At 39.2% G+C, this 22,562-nt stretch overlaps 1 protein-coding gene across 4 annotated transcripts in view; it reads left to right on the top strand.

Moving 5' to 3' along the window:
* Positions 1-14,344, top strand: part of ATP6V1A (ATPase H+ transporting V1 subunit A) — a 63,222-nt gene extending 48,878 nt beyond the window's left edge. For 2 of the 4 annotated variants that reach the window (XM_074033443.1, XM_005548118.5), the window contains exons 12-15: positions 528-731; positions 5,948-6,042; positions 7,691-7,862; positions 11,640-14,344. In XM_074033443.1, coding sequence (XP_073889544.1) covers positions 528-731; positions 5,948-6,042; positions 7,691-7,862; positions 11,640-11,732 — 564 coding nt within the window. In that variant the 3' untranslated portion in view covers positions 11,733-14,344. Of the gene's footprint in view, positions 1-527; positions 732-5,947; positions 6,043-7,690; positions 7,863-9,546; positions 9,673-11,639 lie in introns of those variants that run through there. The other 2 variants (XM_065539179.1, XM_065539178.1) reach the window with 1 other exon arrangement.
* The last annotated feature ends 8,218 nt before the right edge of the window (positions 14,345-22,562 follow it).

Raw genomic sequence — 22,562 nt, 5'->3', positions numbered from 1 at the left:
TAAATTTGATTTGTAGGTATTACCCACTTTGAAAATAAAAGGAAATAGATTATTGTCATTTTCTGCAAATTTTATTCTGTCTTAATTTTACTTAGTATATACTAAAACGATGTATAATTTGACCAGTGAATTATAGAATTGCATATTTAGGGGCCAGGCATGGTGGCTCTTGCCTGTAATTCCAGCACTTTGGCAGGCCGAGGATCACATGAGGTCAGGAGTTCGAGATAAACCTGGCCAACGTGGTGAAACCCCATCTCTACTAAAAATACGAAAATTAGCCAGGCCTGATGGCGCATGCCTGTAATCCCAGCTACTTGTGAAGCTGAGTCAGGAGAATTGTTTGAACCCAGGAGGGAGAGGCTGTAGTGAGCGGAGATCATGCCACTGCACTCCAGCCTGGGTGATAGAGTAAGACTGTCTCAAAGAAAAAAAAAATTGCATGGTTAGGACAAATATGCTTCAGATTTTTTTTAACTTTGTTTTTTAAGAAAAATTACTGTTTTGTTTTGTTTTTTTTTAATCAGGTGTTCTGGGGCTTAGATAAGAAACTAGCTCAGCGTAAGCATTTCCCCTCTGTCAATTGGCTCATCAGCTACAGCAAGTATATGCGTGCCTTGGATGAATACTATGACAAACACTTCACAGAGTTTGTTCCTCTGAGGACCAAAGCTAAGGAAATTCTGCAGGAAGAAGAAGACCTGGCAGAAATTGTACAGCTTGTCGGAAAGGTGAGTTGTTAAATTCCATGGAAAATAGATCTGTGGGTTACACTGGGGTGTTACAAGAACAGATAGAGCCTTAGATATTGCAGATTCTTGCCTAGCAAAATAAATATTTATTAAATATTTTTAATTGAAATTTTTAATTCATTACACTACTTAGCATGGTTCTTGGGTATATTGTAGGTGAGAAAGAAACACTTGATTTACTTTTATCTTGAAATGGAATATACCCATCACCAACCAAATTAGAGGTGGTAGAGTTAGGATTTGTTAACATACATTTTTGTAGGAATGCTAGGGCTAGGTACCAGAAGGATTGACTTATAGTTCCTCCATTAATTAGCTATGTGGCCTTAACCAGGTGACTTACATTCTTGTGTCTGTATCTTGATTCTTCAAGGAAAGATGGTGTAATTAAATTTAGGCAAATTAAATGCCAGAATGAAGACTTCTCAGGTAGTATGCAATGCTAGTTAGTACTCAGAGTTCTCTGTCTGGTTTTGTTCTTTTTATTATATGTTATAAAGTCACCTCCTAATTTATTCCAAAAAAGGTGGAGATAGCTTTTTGGAGTTAGCTATTTGGAGATAGCTAACATTGTAGCATGTATTACTACTTATTATTTGTAGAATAAAAATATTCTCTTATCTGCCCAATAAGAGAAGCAAGAAACAAGAAGAACTGTAAAACCAGATAAAGGCAATACAAGAAAGGAAAAATATAGGCTAATATTGTTGATGAATGTAGGTATGAATGTAGATACTTAATAAAATATTAAATATTAGAGTATGAGGTCCAGTAGGATATTAAAGACAACAAAATGATATATCATAAGCAAGTTTATCTCAGGAATGTCCATATTAGACACAGAAGATCTATTGTAATTCACTAAAGTAATAATCGGAAAAGGGTATCTCTATTAATGTAGAAAAATATTTGAAGTTTATTACAATTTTTAGAAACAGCAAACAAGGAATGGAAGAGAACTTCCTTAATGTGTTGAAAGTAATATACTAAGACCTAGGGAAACCACTTTACTTACTGGAGAAATTTCAGATGCATTTCATTTAAAAACTGGGGTTAAGACAAGCATGCCTAATCTCATCACTGTGTTCAGTCGAATACCAGAGATTATAACCAATGGTGTAAGAAGAGAAAAAAGAAAAATTGTAAAGAAAGAGATAACAATGTCATTGTTTGTAGATAATGTGCTCTTATATTAGAAATATAACAGAATTAACAGAGAAACAGAAGTAAGAGTTCACTGGGGGGTTATGATTCAAGATAAACACAAATCAAGAGAATTTCTCTACACTAGCAATACCAACTAGAAAATAAAAGTAAAAATAAGATGTTCTCAATAGCAACAAAAACTAGAGTGTAGGAACTAACCAGAAATATGTATTTCTTCTATGAAAACCTCTTTTAAACTAATAAATGAAACAGAAGAAGATCTGAAAATAGAAACAGTCCATGCTCTTGGATGGAATGACTTATTAAAAAGATGCCACTTCTCAGCCAGGCGTGGTGGCTCACACCTGTAATCTCAGCACTTTGGGAGGCTGAGGCGGGCAGATCACGAGGTCAGGAGTTTAAGACCAGCCTGGCCCATCTCTACTAAAAATACAAAAAATTAGCTGGGCATGGTGGCGGGCACCTGTAATCTCAGCTACTTGGGAGCCTGAGGCAGGAGAATTGCTTGAACCTGGGAGGCGGAGGCTGCAGTAAGCCAAAATCACACCACTGCACTCTAGCCTGGGCGACAGAGTAAGACTCCATCTCAAAAAAAAAAAAAAAAAAAAAGCCATTTCTCTTTAATCTGTAAATTCAATGTAACGCCAATCTAAAATTCATTTGATTTCACAAAGATTCACAACCTTAAATAAGAACAGTAAAGTGTGAGCTTTTCCCCTATTGGATAAGGGGAAATACAAAACCATAATAATAAAGATAGTGTGGTATTGGTAAAATAACAGACCAGCAGACCAGTGGAACAGAATAGAGATAGACTTATGATTGTATAAACCATTGATAATGCAAAGATGGTACCAAAAATCAAGTGAGGAGAAGATACATTGTTTTAGTCTGTGATAGAAAACTGTTTACTATTTGGAGGAAAAAAACAAAATTGGATTGTTCTCTAATTCCACATACAAAGTTAGAATCCAGATAGATTCACAATTTACATGGGAAAGGTAAGACTTTCAGTTTAATAGAAAACAAATATTAAGAAAATATCTTTGTGATCTAGAGTTGGAAAAGGACTTCTAAAATAAACCCCTTAACATTAGCCTTAAAACAATAAAAAGAGTTTTTTGATTACATGAAAAGTAAGTATTTATGTTTAGCAAAGGCCTATCCTGGTTAAGGGTAACAGACCAGTGACATTGGGAGGGAAGTTTGTGACATCTAAAACTCATGGACTGGCTGGGCATTGTGACTCACACCTGTAATCCCAGCATTTTGGGAGGCCGAGGTGAGTGGATGGCTTGACTCCAGGAGTTCAAGACCAGCCTGGGCAACATGACGAGACCTTGTCTCTATAAAAAATATAAAAATCAGCTGGGTGTGGTGGTGCAGGCCGGTAGTCCCAGCTACTTGGGAAGCTGAGGTGGGAGGATCACTTGAGCTCAGGAGGTTGAGACTACAGTGAAGCAATATCTCGCCACTGCACTCCATCCTGGGTGACAGAGTGAGACCCTATCTCTATTAAAAAATAAGTAAATACATAATAAGATAAAAATGTTTAGAAAAATTTTAATTTTAAAAATACTTTTTAAAAAATTAAAGAAAACACCAATGGACTAATGTCTAAAATGTACAAAGATCTTCTGTAAATGAATAAGAAGACTAGAACTTCAACAGAAATGTGGCCAAAAGAAAGAACAGACTGATTATAGAAAAGGAATCCCAAAAGACTAAGACCTATGGAGAATTGCTCAAACAACACTGAGAACACCACATTATACTAGTTAAAATGTCAAATATTGCCAGTGTTGTGGAGACAGAGGAACTGGTGGGCGGATTGTCTAGTGCTGCCATTGTGGAGACCAGTCTGATAGGACTGACTTACATACCCTGGGACCTAGCAATTCTGTTTCTGGATATTTATCCCCAAAGAAATTCTCAAACAGGTCCTTAAGTGGATGTTTGTGGTGGTGGGGAAATAGAAGAAATCTGAAGGTCCTCTACTGTGAGCAAAAGATGGAAGGTAAAATAGGGAGGGTGCACACCATAGAGGATGAAATATATGAGAGCTGGAAGCTGCAGACCATGTGGCACAGCAGCATGGGTGGATCGAAACAAAGTACCAAACCAAAGACACAAGTAAGAATGTTTTACATAATTAAAGACACTTGCACAAAATAAAATACACATTGTACATGAATTTATACAAATAAAAGAATGCACATAAAACATTGTTTAATATTTACCTGTGGTTGAAGAGGACTACGGATAAAAGGGATTTACAAAAAAAAACTGGAGACCTGATCCTTACCTAAGGAATTTAGCACGCATAAATAATGAAAGAATGTAGTTAACTCATTGGGCTTGTCCATTTTCCACTCCCAAGAAATCTTTACCTGTTAGTGATCCCAGCAACACTGATATTATCTCTTAAGGCTGCTACGGCGATTGTAAAAGTTAGGGCTTTTGAGGTAGTGATATTTAAAGGATGAAGCTCTGTAACTTAGCTATACTAGTAAAATAGCACTCAGACATAGAATAGTACATACTTACTGTACTTCATAGTTCTAAATACTTTGTAATGTTTTTAAAATTCAACTATTTATGAGATATAGATTTTTATTAAACAAACTTAAGACTGAGAATACAAATAATTAAGATAGCAAGCCAAGATGTGAAGCGGTATTTCAAGAAAAGAATATCAAGCTTATGTGTGTGTGTGTGTGTATGTATGTATGTATGTATGTATGTATATGTATTTTTGAGAGGGAGTCTCACACTGTCACCAGGCTGGAGTGCGGTGGCGCGATCTCGGCTCACTGCAACATCCGCCTCCCAAGTTCAAGGGATTCTCCTGCCTCAGCCCCCTCGAGTAGCTGGGACTACAGGCATGTGCTACCGCACCTGGCTAATTTTTGTATTTTTAGTAGAGATGGGATTTCCCCATGTTTTCCAGGATGGTCTCGATCTCTTGACCTTGTGATCTGCCCACCTTGGCCTCCCAAAGTGCTGGGATTACAGGTGTGAGCCACAGCATCCAGCGAAAACAGCAAGCTTTTTGCCACCCATGTTTGTTTGGGATTTTTGTGTGTGTGTGTGAGACAAGTTCTCGCTCTGTCACCCAGGCTGGAGTGCAGTGGCACGATCTCAGCTCACTGCAACCTCCATCTGCCTCCCAGGCTCAAGCAATCTTCCCACCCCAGCCTCCCAAGTAGCTGTGTCTACAGGCGCGTGCCACCACACCTGGCTAATTTTTGTATTTTTTGTAGAGACAGGTTTTCACCATGTTGCCCAAGCTGGTCTCGCACTCCTGAACTCAAGCAATCTTCCTGCCTCGGCCTCCCAAAGTGCTGGGATTACAGGTGTTAGCCACTGCACCCGGACCCATGTTCTTAGCAGCACTGTTCACAATAGCCAGGAAGTGGAAGCAACCCAAATGCCCATCTATGGATGAATCCATAAACAAAATGTGATATATATATATATATATATATATATAAAAATATATATATATAAAATGAGATATTATTCAGCCTTAAAAAAGAAAGAGATCCTGTCACATGCCTCAGTACAGATGAACTCTGAGGGCATTATGCTAAGTGAAATAAGCTGGTCACAAAAGGACAAACATTGTATGATTTCATTTTTATGAGGTATTTAAAATAGTCAAATTCATAGAAACAGAAAGTAGAATAGTGGTTACCGGGGCTGGGGGAGGAGAGAAAGGAGAGTTACTGTTCATTGGATGTAATGTTTCAGACTTACAACATGGAAAAGCCCTAGAAATCTGTTTCACAGTAATGTGAGTATATATAACACTACTGCCTATATAATTAAAAGCGGCAAAGATGGTACATTTTATGTTATATGCTTTTTAACCACAGTTTAAAAAGAACAGCAATCAGAAAGCAGTTATAAGTAAATTTATTAACAATAGGTGATTGTGAATTATATAGTTTCTGCTTTTTAATTAATTGCCACCATCGATCTTACATTTTAGAGTAAATGTCTAAAAATATCTTTTTCTCTTCTAGGCTTCTTTGGCAGAAACAGATAAAATCACTCTGGAGGTAGCAAAACTTATCAAAGATGATTTCCTACAACAAAATGGATATACTCCTTATGACAGGTAAGCTATATTGATTTCCTTTTTTTATTTGAGGATTTTCTATTGTGTTTTGATGAAGGGGTACACATAAAAACCTTTTTTTATTCTCATACAGGCTCATACACTCTGATTTAGTAGATTGGTTTATTTGTATATTTGTAGTAGACATCTAATGATCTAATATGTCCCCTATCTTGATTTGCTCATTTGTCCAATTACAACAGTATTTTCACTCATACATTCATCTATAGTTAGATTTAATTGTGGCTTAGTGCAGAAGCCTTCTTCGTTTCTTTCCACTGCCCATGTCTCCTTTACTCTCTTACGTTGTTGTTTTGAGACAGGATCTCACTCTGTCACCCAAACTAGAGTGCGGTAGCGCAGTCTCAGCTACTGCAGCCTCAACCTCCTGACAGTTCTCTCACCTCAGCCTCCTGAGTAGCTAGAACTGCAGGTGCCCACCACCATGCCCAGCTAATTTTTTTTTTTTTTTTTTTTTGGTAGAGACTGAGTTTTGCCATGTTGCCCAGGCTGGTCTCCAACTCCTGGGCTCAAGCAATCCACCCACCTCGGCCTCCCAAAGTGTTGGGACTCAGGCATGAGCCAACATGCCTGGCTTCTTTTACTCTTTTCCTAAATAATTATTACTCTTTTCCTAAATAATTAATAGTTCTGCTTTCATGCCTCATTTCCCAAGAGTCCTATTGCTTGCTTTCTACCAAGGTCTCTGTTAGAGCACTCCAACTCCTACTCAGTGCTTTCTTTTTCCATCATTATCAATGCTACTACTGAGGCTTGTTTAAAGTTCTCATTTCTTTTCAACTTTGAGAATTTAGCCCTTTCATGCCAGATTATCTTTTCTCCCTTAAATCATATTTGGCCCCATACAAGACTGAAGAAGGAACTGAGCCAATAGAAGGATTACCGGAATGTAGGGCAAGCAGTAAATATGCCAGTTTATCAGTAAGCCCCAGAAATTTGCTCTGTTGGGAACTTATGAAGCTTCTAGGAACCACCTACACAAAGATAACAAGGGAAAAATTATTTGGAAAAGGTGTAATAGGAGTATGCATGAAATTATGTACGCAAATGTGTTTAAACATGTCCAAAAGTTGTAAGAATGTATGTGACTGCAATTGAGTATTTGTTCTTGTGTCTGTTATTTAAAAAGTATTGGCAAATGAAAATGAACACATTAAGAAAAAAGGGGCTACTACTAACTTTAGGAACTTGCAATTTCCTGCTTTCTTATTACTCATTAAACCTAATCCACTATCACAAGGGAGTCTTTACAACTCAGTTATTTTACCATTTGTGTTACTTATTTAACTGCATTGTACAAAAACAAACCCTCAGAGAGTCATTAGATTATAGCAATACTGTTTCATTGTTTTCCAACTTGATGATTTTAACAGAGAAAAGTAAAATTTACCCTTAAAATAAATAAAAGAATATATATCTTCTTCTATCCCATATCCTGAGACATCTCTGTCCAAAAACTCTGGTTAAGCAGCTGTTGGTCTTTTCACTATTATTTTTTTATTCCTTATGTATCGTCTAGTAAGTAAGCAATCTGCATACTTAGATAAAGAAACGAATGCTCTAGTAGTTTTATGAACCTGTTTTGGAATTTATTTTTGTTAACTTTTTTGACCGTCATTTATTCTAGGTTCTGCCCATTCTACAAGACAGTAGGGATGCTGTCCAACATGATTGCATTTTACGATATGGCTCGTAGAGCTGTTGAAACCACTGCCCAGAGTGACAATAAAATCACATGGTCCATTATTCGTGAACACATGGGAGACATCCTCTATAAACTTTCCTCCATGAAATTCAAGGTATATTTTGTTTCTGCTGTAACTTTTTTTATTTGAAAATGCTTCTTTTATTCTCTCCCTTTTTTTTTTTTTTTTAGACAGAGTCTCGCTCTGTTGCCAGGCTGGAGTGCAGTGGCATGATCTTGTCTCACTGCAGCCTCTGCCTCCTGGGTTCAAACGATTCTCCTGCCTCAACCTTCCCGAATAGCTGGGACTACAGGCACGTGCCATGACACCCAGCTAATTTTTGGATTTTTTTAGTAGAGACAGGGTTTCACCACGTTGGCCAGAATGGTCTCGATCGTTTGACCTCATGATCCGCCCACCTCGGCCTCCCAAAGTGCAATGCTTCTGTTTAATTTTTCTAGCTATTTTGAGCCCAAACCTGGGCTATAAAACTTGCAGTTATTTTCACACATGTTCAGGTTTTGTAAAACCAGTAGAGGCCTCAAAGTTATGTTCAAATAGGAATTCTAATGATAAAAATTAGTATATCAGCCAGGCACAGTGGTTCTCATGCCTGTAATCCCAGCACTTTCAAAGGCTGAGGCAAGAGGATGACTTGAGCCCAGGAGTTCAAGACCAGCCTGGGCAACATGTCGAAATCCTGTCTCTACAAAAAATACAAAAGATTAGCCAGGTGTGGGGCACACACCTGTAGTCTCAGCTACCTGGGAGGCTGAGGTCAAGGCTGCAGTGTGCCATGATCGCGCCACTACTCTGCAGCCTGGGCGACAGAGTGAGACCCAGTCTCAAAAAAAAAAAAAAAAAATTATGTCACGTCTAAAATAAATGCTGATGTGTATTCCTTTTTGTCTTAGCTGCCAGGCAAATTAGAGCTTGCTTCATAGATGAGCAGCAATTACCTTACTCCAAGTGCCTATTAACCTCTAGCCCACATGTTCTTCTGAAATGACATCTCTGTTTACTTCTTTTAAATATCATGTACTGCACATCCTTTTTTAACTCTTTTTTTTTTTTTTCTTTTTTGAGACAGAGTCTTGCTCTATCACCCAGGCTGGAATACAGTGGCATGATCTCGGCTCACTGCAACCTCCACCTCCTGGGTTCAAGCGATTCTCCTGACTCAGCCTCCCAAGTAGCTGGGATTACAGGTGCCTGCCACCACGCCCAGCTAATTTTTGTATTTTTAGAAGAGACAGGGTTTCACCATGTTGTCCAGGCTGGTCTCGAACTCCTGACCTCATGTGATCTGCCCTCCTCGGCCTCCCAAAGTGCTGGGATTACAGGCATAAGCCACCGTGCCTGGCCGTTTTTTAACTTTTAAGTAGCCTCTTGTTCTTTTGGAAGTACACAAGATAAAAATAGATAATTAAATGAAATTATTAGTAGGAACTCAAATGTATAAGATTGTTTTTTAAATATTTGATCAGTTGAATTGTATTTATTTCTGTCATGACATCCAGGCATATTTACTAACCATCTACTGAGAATGATTCTCTGAGTGTATATGTAATATAAAAATTTTAAGATAGTACATACATTTTGTGTGTGTGTTTACACTATAGATTGAAAGTAAACCTGTACAAATAATCACTATATTGAGAATTTAAAAACATTTACACCTTTTTAGTCTTGTCATTTCACCTTGAGATACATAAAACGAAGGAAGTAACCAGAATTTTGATATGGATATACAAGGTTGTTTATTAAATTTCTTTTATTTTTTTTTTTTCTTTTTGAGATGGAGTCTTGCTCTATTGTCCAGGCTGGAGTGCAGTGGTACGATCTTGGCTCACAGCAACCTCCATCTCCCAGGTTCAAGCAATTCTCCCTGCCTCAGGCTCCCAAGTAGCTGGGATTACAGGTGCATTCACTACACCCGGCTAATTTTTGTATTTTTAATAGAGACGGGGGTTTCTCTATGTTGGCCAGGCTGGTCTCGAACTCCTGACCTCAGGTGATCTGTCTGCCTCGGCCTCCCAAAGCGCTGGGATTACAGGCATGAGCCACTACACTAAGCCAAATTTCTTAAATGTCACCCAAGAATGAACAGAGCCAACAGTACATTATGGTGTGTCCATAAGATAGATATTATGAAGGCATTACCATTTTGGTCAAAAATATTCAAAGACATGGAGAAATGCTTATGTCACAGAGTGAAAAAACTTCCAAATGTAACTTGATCCAAATATTGTCTTAAAAAACTATATATTCATAGGAAGTATGTAGTAATAATTTCTGTTTACATGCTTATTGTGTCAAATTAACATCACAGGTATTTTTTAATGTCATTACTCTTCTGTAGCATTGTTTTGTGGCTGGACAGTAATATTTTTCTATTCATAGACACTTAGAAAATTTCCAGTTATTGGCCGGGCGCGGCAGCTCACATCTGTAATCCCAGCACTTTAGGATGGATCACCTGAGGTCAGGAGTTCTAGACTAGCCTGACCAACATGGAGAAACCCCGTCTCTACTAAAAATACAAAATTAGCCAGGCGTGGTGGTGCATGCCTATAATCCCAGCTACTCAGGAGGCTGAGGCAGGAGAATCACTTAAACCCGGGAGGTGCAAGTTGCGATGAGCCGAGATCACGCCACCGCACTCCAGCCTGGGCAACAAGAGCAAAACTCTGTCTCAAAAAAAAAAAAAAAGAAAAGAAAATTTCCCGTTATTGGCGTGGATGACCACGTAGTTGTATGTAGTTGGTTTTGTGCATTTTCTTAGTATGGAGTCCCAGAAGTGGAATTATTGGGTTAGAGAACTGGAACATTTTAAAGTCTTTTTTTTTTTTTGAGACGGAGTCTCACTCTGTCACTAGGCTGGAGTGCAGTGGCGGGATTTCAGCTCACTGCAACCTCCGCCTCCTGGGTTCAAGTGAGTCTCCTGCCTCAGCCTCCCAAATAGCTGGGACTATAGGCACACGCCACCATGCCCAGCTAATTTTTTTGTATTTTTAGTAGAGACAGGGTTTCACCATGTTGGCCAGGATGGTCTCGATCTCCCGACCTAGTGATCTGCCCATCTCAGCCCCCCAAAGTGCTGGGATTACAGGCGTGAGGCACCAAGCCTTGTTAAGTCTCATTTATACATAGTAGTAAGTTGCTTTTCATAAGGATTTTAAATAATGGTGCATTTTAACATTATATCCTAAATTTTACTTTTCCATCCCAGTATGATACCAGATGTTGAGCAAATTCTGTTTTGATTAAATTTCTAATTATCGTGCATTAAGTCATATTCATCTAATATATGAAGTGGCATAATTTCCCACTATTGTGCACATTGTTGAGGATAAAGCCTTTGGTCACCGAATGTGGTGATCAAGCAAAATGCAAAATTTAAATTTTGTTTTCTTTCTGTTTGGTTGGATTTGTATCCTTAAGAAAAAGGGAAAATGAGTATAGTTTTATCTCCTGCCTGTGGTTTACCACCTACTACTCAAAGTATATAAAATACAAGTAACTTGGGCCAGGTGCAGTGGCTCACACCTGTAATCCCAGCACTTTGGGAGGCCGAGGCAAGTGGATCACTTGAGGTCAGGAGTTCAATACCAGCATGGCCAACATGGTGAAACCCTGTCTTTACTAAAAATACAAGAAAAAATTAGCTGGGCATGATGGTGGGTGCCTGTAATCCCAATTACTTGGGAGGCTAAGGCATGAGAATCACTTGAAGCCAGGAGTCGGAGGTTGCAGTGAGCCGAGATCGTGCCACTGCACTCCAGCCTGGGCGACAGAGTAAGACTCTGTCTCCAAAAAAAAAAGTAACTTACTAAACATAATGAAAATTATTTTCCAAATGCAAGTTGAATTTGTAATGTCTTCTTTCAGGATCCACTGAAAGATGGTGAGGCAAAGATCAAGAGCGACTATGCACAACTTCTTGAAGATATGCAGAATGCATTCCGTAGCCTTGAAGATTAGAAGCCTTGAAGATTAGAACTGTGATTTCCTTTTCCTCAACAAGCTCCTATGTGTATATTTTCCTGAATTTCTCATCTCAAACCCTTTGCTTCTTTATTGTGCAGCTTTGAGACTAGTGCCTATGTGTGTTATTTGTTTCCCTGTTTTTCTGGTAGGTCTTATATAAAACTAACATTCCTTTGTTCTAGTGTTGTGAAGGGCCTCCCTCTTCCTCTATCTGAAGTGGTGAATGTAGTAAATATATATTATGGTTACACTACTGTAAACTTGTATGTAGGATGATGACCCTCTTTGTCCTAGGTGTGCCCTTATCTCTATTAAATTGTAAACAGGACTACTGCATGTACTCTCTTTGCAGTGAATTTGGAATGGAAGGCCAGGTTTCTATAACTTTTGAACAGGTACTTTGTGAAATGACTCAATATCTATTGTGGTAAGCTCATTGGCAGCTTAGCATTTTGCAGAGGAATTGCTTTGCAGGAAATATTTAATTTTCAAAAACATAATGATTAATGTTCCAATTATGCATCGCTTCCCCCACTATAAATCAGGAATATTTGTGAGAAACTATTGGGAACTATGCTCTTTTTATTTTTATTTTTTATTTATTTTATTTTTTTTGAGACAGAGTTTCACTCTTGTTGCCCAGGCTGGGGTGCAATGGCACGATCTTGGCTCACTGCAACCTCAGCCTCCCGGGTTCAAGCGATTCTCCTGCCTCAGCCTCCCTGGTAGCTGGGATTATACAGGCATGCTTCACCATGCCCAGCTAATTTTGTATTTTTAGTAGAAACGGGGTTTCACCATATTGGTCAGGCTGGTCTCGAACTCCCAACCTCAGGTGATCCACCCGCCTCGGCCTCCCAAAGTGCTGGGATTACAGGCATAAGCTACCACGCCCGGCCGGGGACTATACTCTTTTTAAAATAGACATTTGTGGGGCTCACACAATATATGAAACAGTACCCTCTAAAAAAGAGAAGAAAAGAATCAGGCGGTCAAACTTAGAGCAACATTGTCTTATTAAAGCATAGTTTATTTCACTAGAAAAAATTTAGTATCAAGGACTATTATATACTTCATTACTAGAAGTTCTTTTTAAAATTACATTTAAAACAATCACTGAAAACTTGATCCACATCACACCTTCTTTATTTTCCTTAAACATCTTGGAAGCCTAAGCTTCTGAGAATCATGTGGCAAGTGTGATGGGCAGTAAAATAGCAGAGATTTTAGTAGCAATTAAAGGCTGTTTGCACCTTTAAGGACCAGCTGGGCTATAGTGATTCCTGGGGCCAGAGTGGCATTATGTTTTTACGAAATAATGACGTGTCACATGTTTGCATGTTTGTTTGCTTGTTGAATTTTTGAACAGCCAGTTAACCAATCACAGAAAATATTACTTTCTTTCATATGGTTTTTGGTTCACTGGCTTAAGAGGTTTCTCAGACTATCTATGGCCACAGCAGCATACCAGTTTCCATCCTAATAGGAATGAAATTAATTTTGTATCTACTGATAACAGAATCTGCATCACATGAAAAAAAAAAAAGATCATTTTATCCATCTTTTAAGTATATGTTTAAAATAATAATTTATGTGTCTGCATATTGCAGAACAGCTCTGAGAGCAACAGTTTCCCATTAACTCTTTCTGACCAGTAGTGCTGGCACCATTGCTTCCTCTTTGGGTAGAGGAAAGGGTGTGTGAACATGGCTAATAATCTCAAATACCCAAATTGTGATAGCATAAATGAAGTATTTATTTTATGCCTCAGTATATTATTATTTAATTTTTTAGGTAATGCCTATATGTTGATCTATTAAGGAAAGAAGCAATCAGTAGAGAATTCAGGATAGTTTTGTTTAAATTCTTGCAGATTACATGTTTTTACAGTGGCCTGCTATTGAGGAAAGGTTTTCTTCCATACAACTTGTTTTAACCTTTGAGAACATTGACAGAAATTATGCAATGGTTTGTTGAGATGCGGACTTAATGGTGCTGTTTAATCAGTTTGCTTCCAAAGTGGCCTACCCAAGAGGCCCTAAGACTAGTAGAAATTAAAAGGATTTCAAAAACTTTCTATTCCTTTCTTAAACCTACCAGCAAGCTAGGATTGTGATAGCAATGAATGGTATGATGAAGAAAGTTTGACCAAATTTGTTTTTTTGTTGTTGTTTTGAATTTGAAATCATTCTTATTCCCTTTAAGAATGTTTATGTATGAGTGTGAAGATGCTAGCGAACCTACGCTCAGAGATTCATCGTAAGTCTCTCTTCACCTGTTACAGAATTTCAGATTGGTCATTGATAGTATGTATTTCTTTAGTAAGAATGTGTTAAAATTACAATGATCTTTTAAAAAGATGTTGCGGTTCTATATTTATTGTGCTGTGTCTGGTCCTAAGTGGAGCCAGTTAAACAAGTTTCCTATGTATTTTTCCAGTGTTAAATCTCACACATTGTACTTCGAAAATTTCCTTCCATCCTGAATAACGAATAGAAGAGGCCATATATATTGCCTCCTTATCCTTGAGATTTCACTATGTTTATGTTAAAAGTTGTGTATAATTGTTAAAATCTGTGAAAGAATAAAAAGTGGATTTAAATTAACATTTTTTTCTTTTTCTCTTTTTTATGGCACATTCTGCTAGAAAACGTGTACCTTGTATCTTGACTTACTGTTTTGGTATGACCTTTTAAAAATTTTTCCTTCCTTTTTATAGATTGTTTCTTAAGATTATGAAATTGAATTGGAGCCCTCACTATAGCCTGCAAAAAGGCCCATAATTGTATCACACTATGTTTTGGAAATATAATACACAGAATCCCATCCCATTCTGAATTTTACTTTAAATTGAGAAAGTGAGTGGTTTCTATAAATTCACTTCTAAATGCAAGGAAATCAGTGGTACTCTTCAGTTTTTAACAAGTGAACTAAAGCCTTGTAATTTATGATTTTGCAAGCCAATTTAAGGTCCAGTATAATAATGTAGCAACATCCTTTGTAGCAATTCATTATGTTACGTAGGATATATTTTATTTCCTTAAATGTTATATTTTTAACAATTTCCAAAGGAGTGAAGAAGCAGTGTCAAATAAACAGCTGTATATTACCATTGAGTCTGAAGTTTATGGAGAGAAATTTTTAAAATCATGAGAAGACTTCTTCATTATAGAGTCGGTAATTTTTTGTCCATTAGGTAATATCCCAATATCTTCAGCATATTAGCTTTACTGTATTGCTACAATATAGGAATATGAAGAAGGGAATCAGCTTTCTCAAATGGGGTGATAAAATGCTACTGAAGTTGTTCTAAGAGCTTAGTTTGAATTTCCGCAGAAGTTGACTCTGAGACAAGTAATTGAGTTTAGGTAGTTTATTTGGGAGATGGTATCAAGAAACACTATTAGGAAAGTAGAGAATTGAGACAGAATGGAAAGAAGCCAATTAAAGCACTCATTACCAACCAAGTTAATACTTTGGACTATGTAGCACAATCCTGCTGGGGAGTTTGGGGAACAAGTGAACAATGCACATCGCAGTTATTCCCACCAGGGTGCGAGGAAACTGTGGTAACTTGTTTGACAACCAGCTCCTGTCGATTTAAAATTTGAAAGCTGTGCGCATAAAGATGGGGAGAGTCAATACACAGCACATGCATACAGGTAGATCAGGCCCTGGTGGCCACAGAAAACCCTCTGCAAAATAATTTAGGTACTGGCAGTTGGGAGGTCAGGCTGGTGGCACTGAAATGGTGGTCATGGTTGAGGAGACAGAGGTAGGACACTACTAGCAACCACTGCAGGCTTCTTACAAATCCAGGAAAAAAATTAGTCAATTAGTAACTGAAAAGTTACTCTGGGTCAAGTGGCTCACGCTTGTAATCCCAGCACTTTGGGAGGCCAAGGTATGTGAATCACTTGAGGCCAGGAGTTCAAAACCAGCCTGGCCAATATGATGAAACCTTGTCTCTACTAAAAATACAAAAATTAGCTGGGTGTGGGCTGGGGTACAGTGGCTCACGCCTGTAATCCCAGCACTTTGGGAGGCTGAGGCGGGCGGATCACGAGGTCAGGAGATCAAGACCATCCTGGCTAACATGGTGAAACCCCGTCTCTACTAAAAATAAAAAAAAAAAAAAATTAGCCAGGTGTGGTGGTGGGCTCCTGTAGTCCCAGCTACTTGGGAGGCTGAGGCAGGAGAATGGCGTGAACCCGGGATGCGGAGCTTGCAGTGAGCCGAGATTGCACCACTGCACTCCAGCCTGGGTGACAGAGTGAGACTCCGTCTCTAAATAAATAAATAAATAGCTGGGTGTGGTGGTGCGCCCCTGTAGTCCCAGCTACTCAGGAGGCTGAGGCAGAATTGCTTGAACACAAGAGGCTGAGGTTTCAGTGAACTGAGATTGTGCCACTGGCACTCCAGCCTGGGCAAGAGCAAGACTCTGTCTCAAAAAAAAAAAAAAAAAAAAAAAAAAGGCATTCTGCAAAATAAGGAAACACCATGTAAAAAGATCAAGAGACTTGGAGGCAAGATGTTTGAGAAAGAGCAGAGAGTACACATACTATTTTGGGTATAAGGAGACAGATGTGATTTAATGCTCCCGAAAGTAAAGGGATCAATGGGGATTTTGATCATTTATTCCCACCCCCTCATTATGTAGAAGAGGAAATTGAAGTTCAAGGAGGTTAACTGACTTGCCCTTGTCACAGAGCTACTTAATAGCAAAATCCTGGCTTCCTGATTCCTAGTGTTTCTTTGTTTCCACTAAATCATACTGTGTATCTTTTCCTTACATGTGTACTTTTCATTCACACCCAAGTAATATGAGCTAAAGTAACCTGAGAAAAACCAGTGAGAAATTACTGGCTAGACAAAGTGGACATGGACATGAGTAATATGATTCACTCATCTTTTTTTTTTTTTTTTTTTTTTGAGATAGAGTGTCTCTTTTTGCCCAGGTTGTAGTGCAGTGGTGTGATCCCAGTTCACTGCAACCTCAGCCTCACAGGTTCAAGCAGTTCTCCTGCCTCAGCCTCCCAAGTAGCTGAGATTACAGGCATGCACCACTACACCCGGATAATTTTTTGTATTTTTAGTAGAGATGGGGTTTCACCATGTTGGTCAGGTTGGTCTCAAATTCCTGACCTCAGGTGATCCGCCCTTCTCAGCCTCCCAAAGTGCTGGGATTATAGGCGTGAGACCACGTCTGGCCCAGTCATCCTTTTTTTTTTTTTTTTTTTTTTTTTAGAGAGGCAAGGTCTCATTCTGTCACCCAGGCTGGTGTGCAGTGGCATGATCATAGCTCACTGCAGCCTCAAACTCCTGGGTTCAAGAGGTGCTCCTGCCTCAGCCTCCCAAAGTGCTGGGATTAGAGGCATGAGCCACCATGCCTGGCCAAGGTTTGTTTTTTTTTTTTTTTTTTTTTTTTTTTGAGATGGAGTCTTGCTCTGTTGTCTGGGCTAGAGTGCAATGACATGATCTCGGCTTACTGCATTCTCTGCCTCCTGGGTTCAAGTGATTCTTGTGCCTCAGCCTCCCTAAGTGGTTGGGACTACAGGCATGTGCCACCATGCCCAGCAAATTTTTGTATTTTTAGTAGAGACAGTTTTGCCATGTTGGCCAGGCTGGTCTCAAACTCCTGACCTCAGGTGATCAACCTGCATTGGTCAGCCTCCCAAAGTGCTGGTATTAGGTGTGAGCCACCACACCTGGCCCAATTTGTTTTTCTTAAGAAGGAAAATGTGAGTGGAAAATTGTTCGAGTTTGAGCCAGAGTTGAAGAAGATGAATCTGGAAATAGATAACCATTTTTACCAAAATTGTATAGAAGTCTTTAAAGAGGGGAGGAACAAGAATATAAAAATAATGAATATCTGATAAAGGACTTATATCCAGAATATGTAAAGAAATCAAACAAAAAAATGCAGAGATCTTTATAAATAGATAAAAGAATTAACAGATGCCTCAAAAAATGGCCAATTATGTGAAAAAGTTGCTCAACTTCAAGTCATCAGAAATGCAAATTAATACAATATGATACCTCTTCATACCCACTAGAGTGGCTAAAATGGAAAGGACAGAACACCAAGTACTGGTGAAGATGTGGAGCAACAGGAACTGTCATACATATTTGGCAAGAGTATAAATTTGTACAACCACTTTGGAGAACTGACAGAGTCTACAAAATTGAATTGGGAATAAATAATGACTCACAAATCCCATTCTGAGGTCTATATCCAACAGAAATGCATACATGTATGTTCACAAAAAGACATGTACCAAAATGTTCATAGCAGCACTATTAGTAAAAGCCCCAAACTGGGAACCACCTGGCTAACAGTTTGGAAGAACTGAAGTAAGTCGTGGTATATTTGCACAATGAAATACTATACAAAAATGAAAGTTAACACAACAACATGCATGTATCTCACAAACATAATGTTTAAAGAAGCCCGACAACAGCGAATGATTCAATTTATATAAAATGTAAAAAAACAACTTATCTATGGTGTTTGAAGTCAGGATAGCAGTTACACATGGTGGGGAGGGGAATGTTAATAACAGGAGGGTAGGCCGGGCGCAGTGGCTCATGCCTGTAATTCCAGCAGTTTGGGAGGCCGAAGCGCACGGATCACCTGAGTTCAGGAGTTCAAGACCAGCCTGGCCAACATGGTGAAACCCTGTTTCTACTAAAAATACAAAAATTAGCCAGGCATGGTGGTACATGCCTGTAATCCCAGCTACTAGGGGGGCTGAGGCAGGAGGATTGCTTGAACCTGGGAGGCAGAAGTTGCAGTGAGCTGAGATCATGCCGCTGCACTCCAGCCTGGGAACAGAGCAAGCCTCCATCTCAAAAAAATAAGTAAATAAAATAACAGGAGTGTAGCAGAAGGGGAGCTTCTGGAGTGCTGATATGTTCTGGTTCTTGATGTGGGTCCTGATAACAAAGATAGGTTCACTTTGTAAAAATTCATGCACACAATTCAAGCACTTTCCTGTATATATGTCATACTTTACTAATAAGTTTACAAAAACAAGTAATGATTATACTTAAGAGGTTTATATTTAAAGTATTTTTTGCATTAAGAAATATATAGTGGTGGTTTAAAAATACTTTTAGGTTTTACCTAATAAGAAAATTATGTTTTTGTTTGTTTGATTTTTAAACTTACACTTTCCTAGCAGTGGTAATAGATTTAAAATTTTCAGTTCAGGCACTTTCAATTCTCTTTGCAATCAATAGCTTGCTTTGTCGGATAGCTGACCTGAATTTGGAGAATAGTCTGTTCTTGGAACACAGAATGCATAAATTGTTGTCTCTTCACAGTGCTGTAGCCAGTTGCATACAAATATGTACTCAGGTGTCCGTCAATACATATCACAGCCCCCTAAAGTAGCAATGGATGACTGTTAGAAACAGGTTTAATGTTTTAAATAATTATACATCTTAATTAGATGTTACCCAAACTTGTCCGAATGTAAGAAACGTGGAATTGTGTTAATACAGATTCCCAGGCCCTGCCCCAAACCAACCTGAATTGGGATCTCTAGTCTAGGGAAAGGGTAGGGGAATCGATTTAACAAGCATTCCAAGTGATTCTTGCCATGTGGCAAGTTTTGGGAAACAGCTATCTTTATTCCATGCTTAGCTATGAAAAGTAACATGAGGCTAGGCGCAGTGGCTCACGCCTGTAATCCCAGCACTTTTGGAGGCTGAGGCAGGCAGATCACGAGGTCGGGAGATTGAGACCATCCTGGCTAACATTGTGAAACCCCATCTCTACTAAATAATACAAAAATTAGCTGGGCGTGGTGGCACACACCTGTAATCCCAGCTTCTCAGGAGGCTGAGGCAAGAGAATTGCTTGAACCCAGGAGGCAAAGTTTGCGGTGAGCCGAGATCGTGCCACTGCACTCCAGCCTGGGCGACAGAGCGAGACTCCATTTCAAAAAAAAAAAAAAAATAGCATGAGAGACTTAGATTTAAATAAGCATTCTCCCAAATGTTGACTAGCTTTATCATAATCTCAGCATTATAAGATGTTGCAGAACAATTTATCCTTTATGAGGTACCTTGGTACTTGCCTTAAACTGTGCTCTGCTGATTCACATGTATTCTGACTCATTTAGACTCAGAATAGCCTGGCACTCAAAGTTTTCCTAAATCATGAAATTTTAGCAATAATAACTGTAATGCCTATGGATTCTAAACAGGATTCTATTATAGTAGTTTCAGGTATTTTACTGAATGGAACAACAGGTTTTTTTCTGTCCATTTATCTACACATGGGAGATTTTAAAAAGGAATAAAAATTCTGCAACATAGCTTGTGAACATAATTATAAAGGAGTATAATTTAGTTCGATTTTTAAAAAATAGCATTTGTTGGCCATGCACAGTGGCTCACATCTGTAATCCCAGCACTATGGGAGGCCAACGCAGGTGGATTTCTTGATCCCAGAAGTTCAAGACCAGCCTGAGCAACATGCATAGTAAGACCTCCTCTCTACAAAAAAATTAAAAATCAGCTGGGCATGGTGGCACATGCCTGCAGTCCCAGCTACTTGGGAGGCTGAGGTGGGAGGATCACTTAAACTCAGGAAGTCAAGGCTGCAGTGAGACATGATCATGCCACTACACTTCAGCCTGGGTGACAAGAGTGAGACCCTGTCTCAAAAAAAAAAAAAAAAAAAAAAAAAAAAACCCGGCATTTTTCCTGGGATTCAAAAAATTTTTTTAACCCATCAAGATAAATTTTTTTAGTTTGAATTTTCTGGTTTTTTTGTTTGTTTGTTTTTTGTTTTGTTTTGTTTTTTGAGACATTGTCTTGCTCTGTCACCCAGGCTGGAGTACAGTGGCACAATCTCAGCTCACTGCAGCCTCGACCTCTTGGGCTCCAGCAACCCTCCCACCCCAGCCTCTCGAGTAGCTGGGACAATAGGTGCATGCCACCATGCCTGGCTAATTTTTTTTTTATTAGAGACAGAGGTCTCACTATGTTGCACAGACTGAAGTGATCCTCCCACCCTGGGTCTCACTGTGTTGCTCCTGGGCTCCAGTGATCCTCACCCTAGCCTCCCAAACTGCTGGGATTACAGGCACGATCCATCACGCTCGACCTAGTTTGACTCTCAAAAATCATCAGAATAGCTCTTGCATTGTTATAACTCCCAAAAAGCTAATACATTTAGTTTTTCCTTGATGACTTAAAATTGTACTGAGTCTTGCGACACCTTGTATAAAAGTCCCAAATTGCTTTAAATCACATAAAATCATATTTTTATTTATTTTATTTATTTATTTTTTTTGAGATGGAGTTTCACTCTTCTTGCCCAGGCTGGAGTGCAATGGTGTGATCTCAGCTCACCGCAACCTCTGCCTCCTGGGTTCAAGCAATTCTCCTGCCTCAGCCTCTGGAGTAGCTGGGATTACAGGCGTGTGCCACCACACCTGGCTAATTTTGTATTTTTTAGTAGAGACGGGGTTTCTTCATGTTGGTCAGGCTGGTCTCGAACTCCCAACTTCAGGTGACCTGCCAGCTTTGGCCTCCCAAAGTGCTGGGATTACAGGTGTGAGCCACTGCACTCGGCACATAAAATCATATTTATGGCCTTAATTTTTTAAATCGCATGTTTCATTTTAAAGTCTTTATACAGCCCTTTCGACATTTACCCTTATATGATTTATGACAGTATTTCCCCAAGCATGGAATTACAGGTTTTTTCTGGAAGCAGATGAACTTCCAGAGCTCATCTAGGTGGAGATTGGGATGCAAGTTGTTAATTAGCAATGAACAAGTTGGAAAGGAAGGGAGCAAAAGCAGGAATGGGCAGAAAATAAGTAAAGTACAAAGCAGGCCTGACAGACTTGTCCACTCCTAGGCAGAACCTCTGGAGTTTGCCAGAGTTGACATGCATCAGCCTAAAATGGCCTGGCCTTTATACCCCTGCCTCTCTTGGTCCCCAGATTCAAGATACCTGTGAGAATGTCATCTCAGATTGGGTGGTTTTCAGCAACTGTAGAGCAAGAAGGCGCTGATAGCTGGAGGCTGTCTGCTGACCACACTCCTGGCAGCTGGGCAGCAAGTCTTTCCACAAAGGGAAACCTGCACAGCGCACTTCAGTGCCGTGAGATGGTTTTAGGAAAGAGACAGATGAATAGTATGCATTTTAATGTATGGAGGCAAACATTTAGCACTTTAAATCCATGATTTCAAGGATTTGCTTAAGGAAGCAGTCAAACTTCAGTATTTTTAAAAGTGAGTCATTTTTAAAGAAAACTATTAAGTATATAAAATCACAGAAGTAAAAAGATATGGCAAAAATAAGGGTAGTTTTCAAATGACAGAAACTTCAGCAACCCTGCTTGTAAGTCAAAAATCGGACTGACTGTTTTAGTATCAGTTAAAATGTAAGTGCTTCCTGGCCAGGCACAGTGGCTCATGCCTGTAAGCCTAACACTTTGGGAGGTAGAGATGGAAGGATTGCTTGAATCCAGAAGTTCAAGACCAGCCTGGGCTAGTGAGACCCTGTCTCTATTAAAAAAAAAAAAATTTAGGCCGAGCATAGTGGCTCATGCCTATAATCCCAGCAGTTTGGGAGGCCGAGACGGGGAGATCACTTGAGATCAGGAATTCAACACCAGCCTGGCCAATATGGTGAAACCCCGTCTCTACTAAAAATACAAAAATTAGCCATGCATGGTGGCATATGCCTGTAATCTCAGCTACTTGGGAGGTTGAGGCAGGAGGATCACTTGAACCCGGGAGGTGGAGGTTGCAGTGAGCCGTGATTGCGCCACTGCACTCCAGCCTAGGTGACAGAGT

This window comes from Macaca fascicularis, chromosome 2 (genome assembly GCF_037993035.2).
Source record: "Macaca fascicularis isolate 582-1 chromosome 2, T2T-MFA8v1.1".
Lineage (NCBI taxonomy): Eukaryota > Metazoa > Chordata > Mammalia > Primates > Cercopithecidae > Macaca > Macaca fascicularis.
This window is presented reverse-complemented; position numbering and strand designations above follow the sequence as displayed.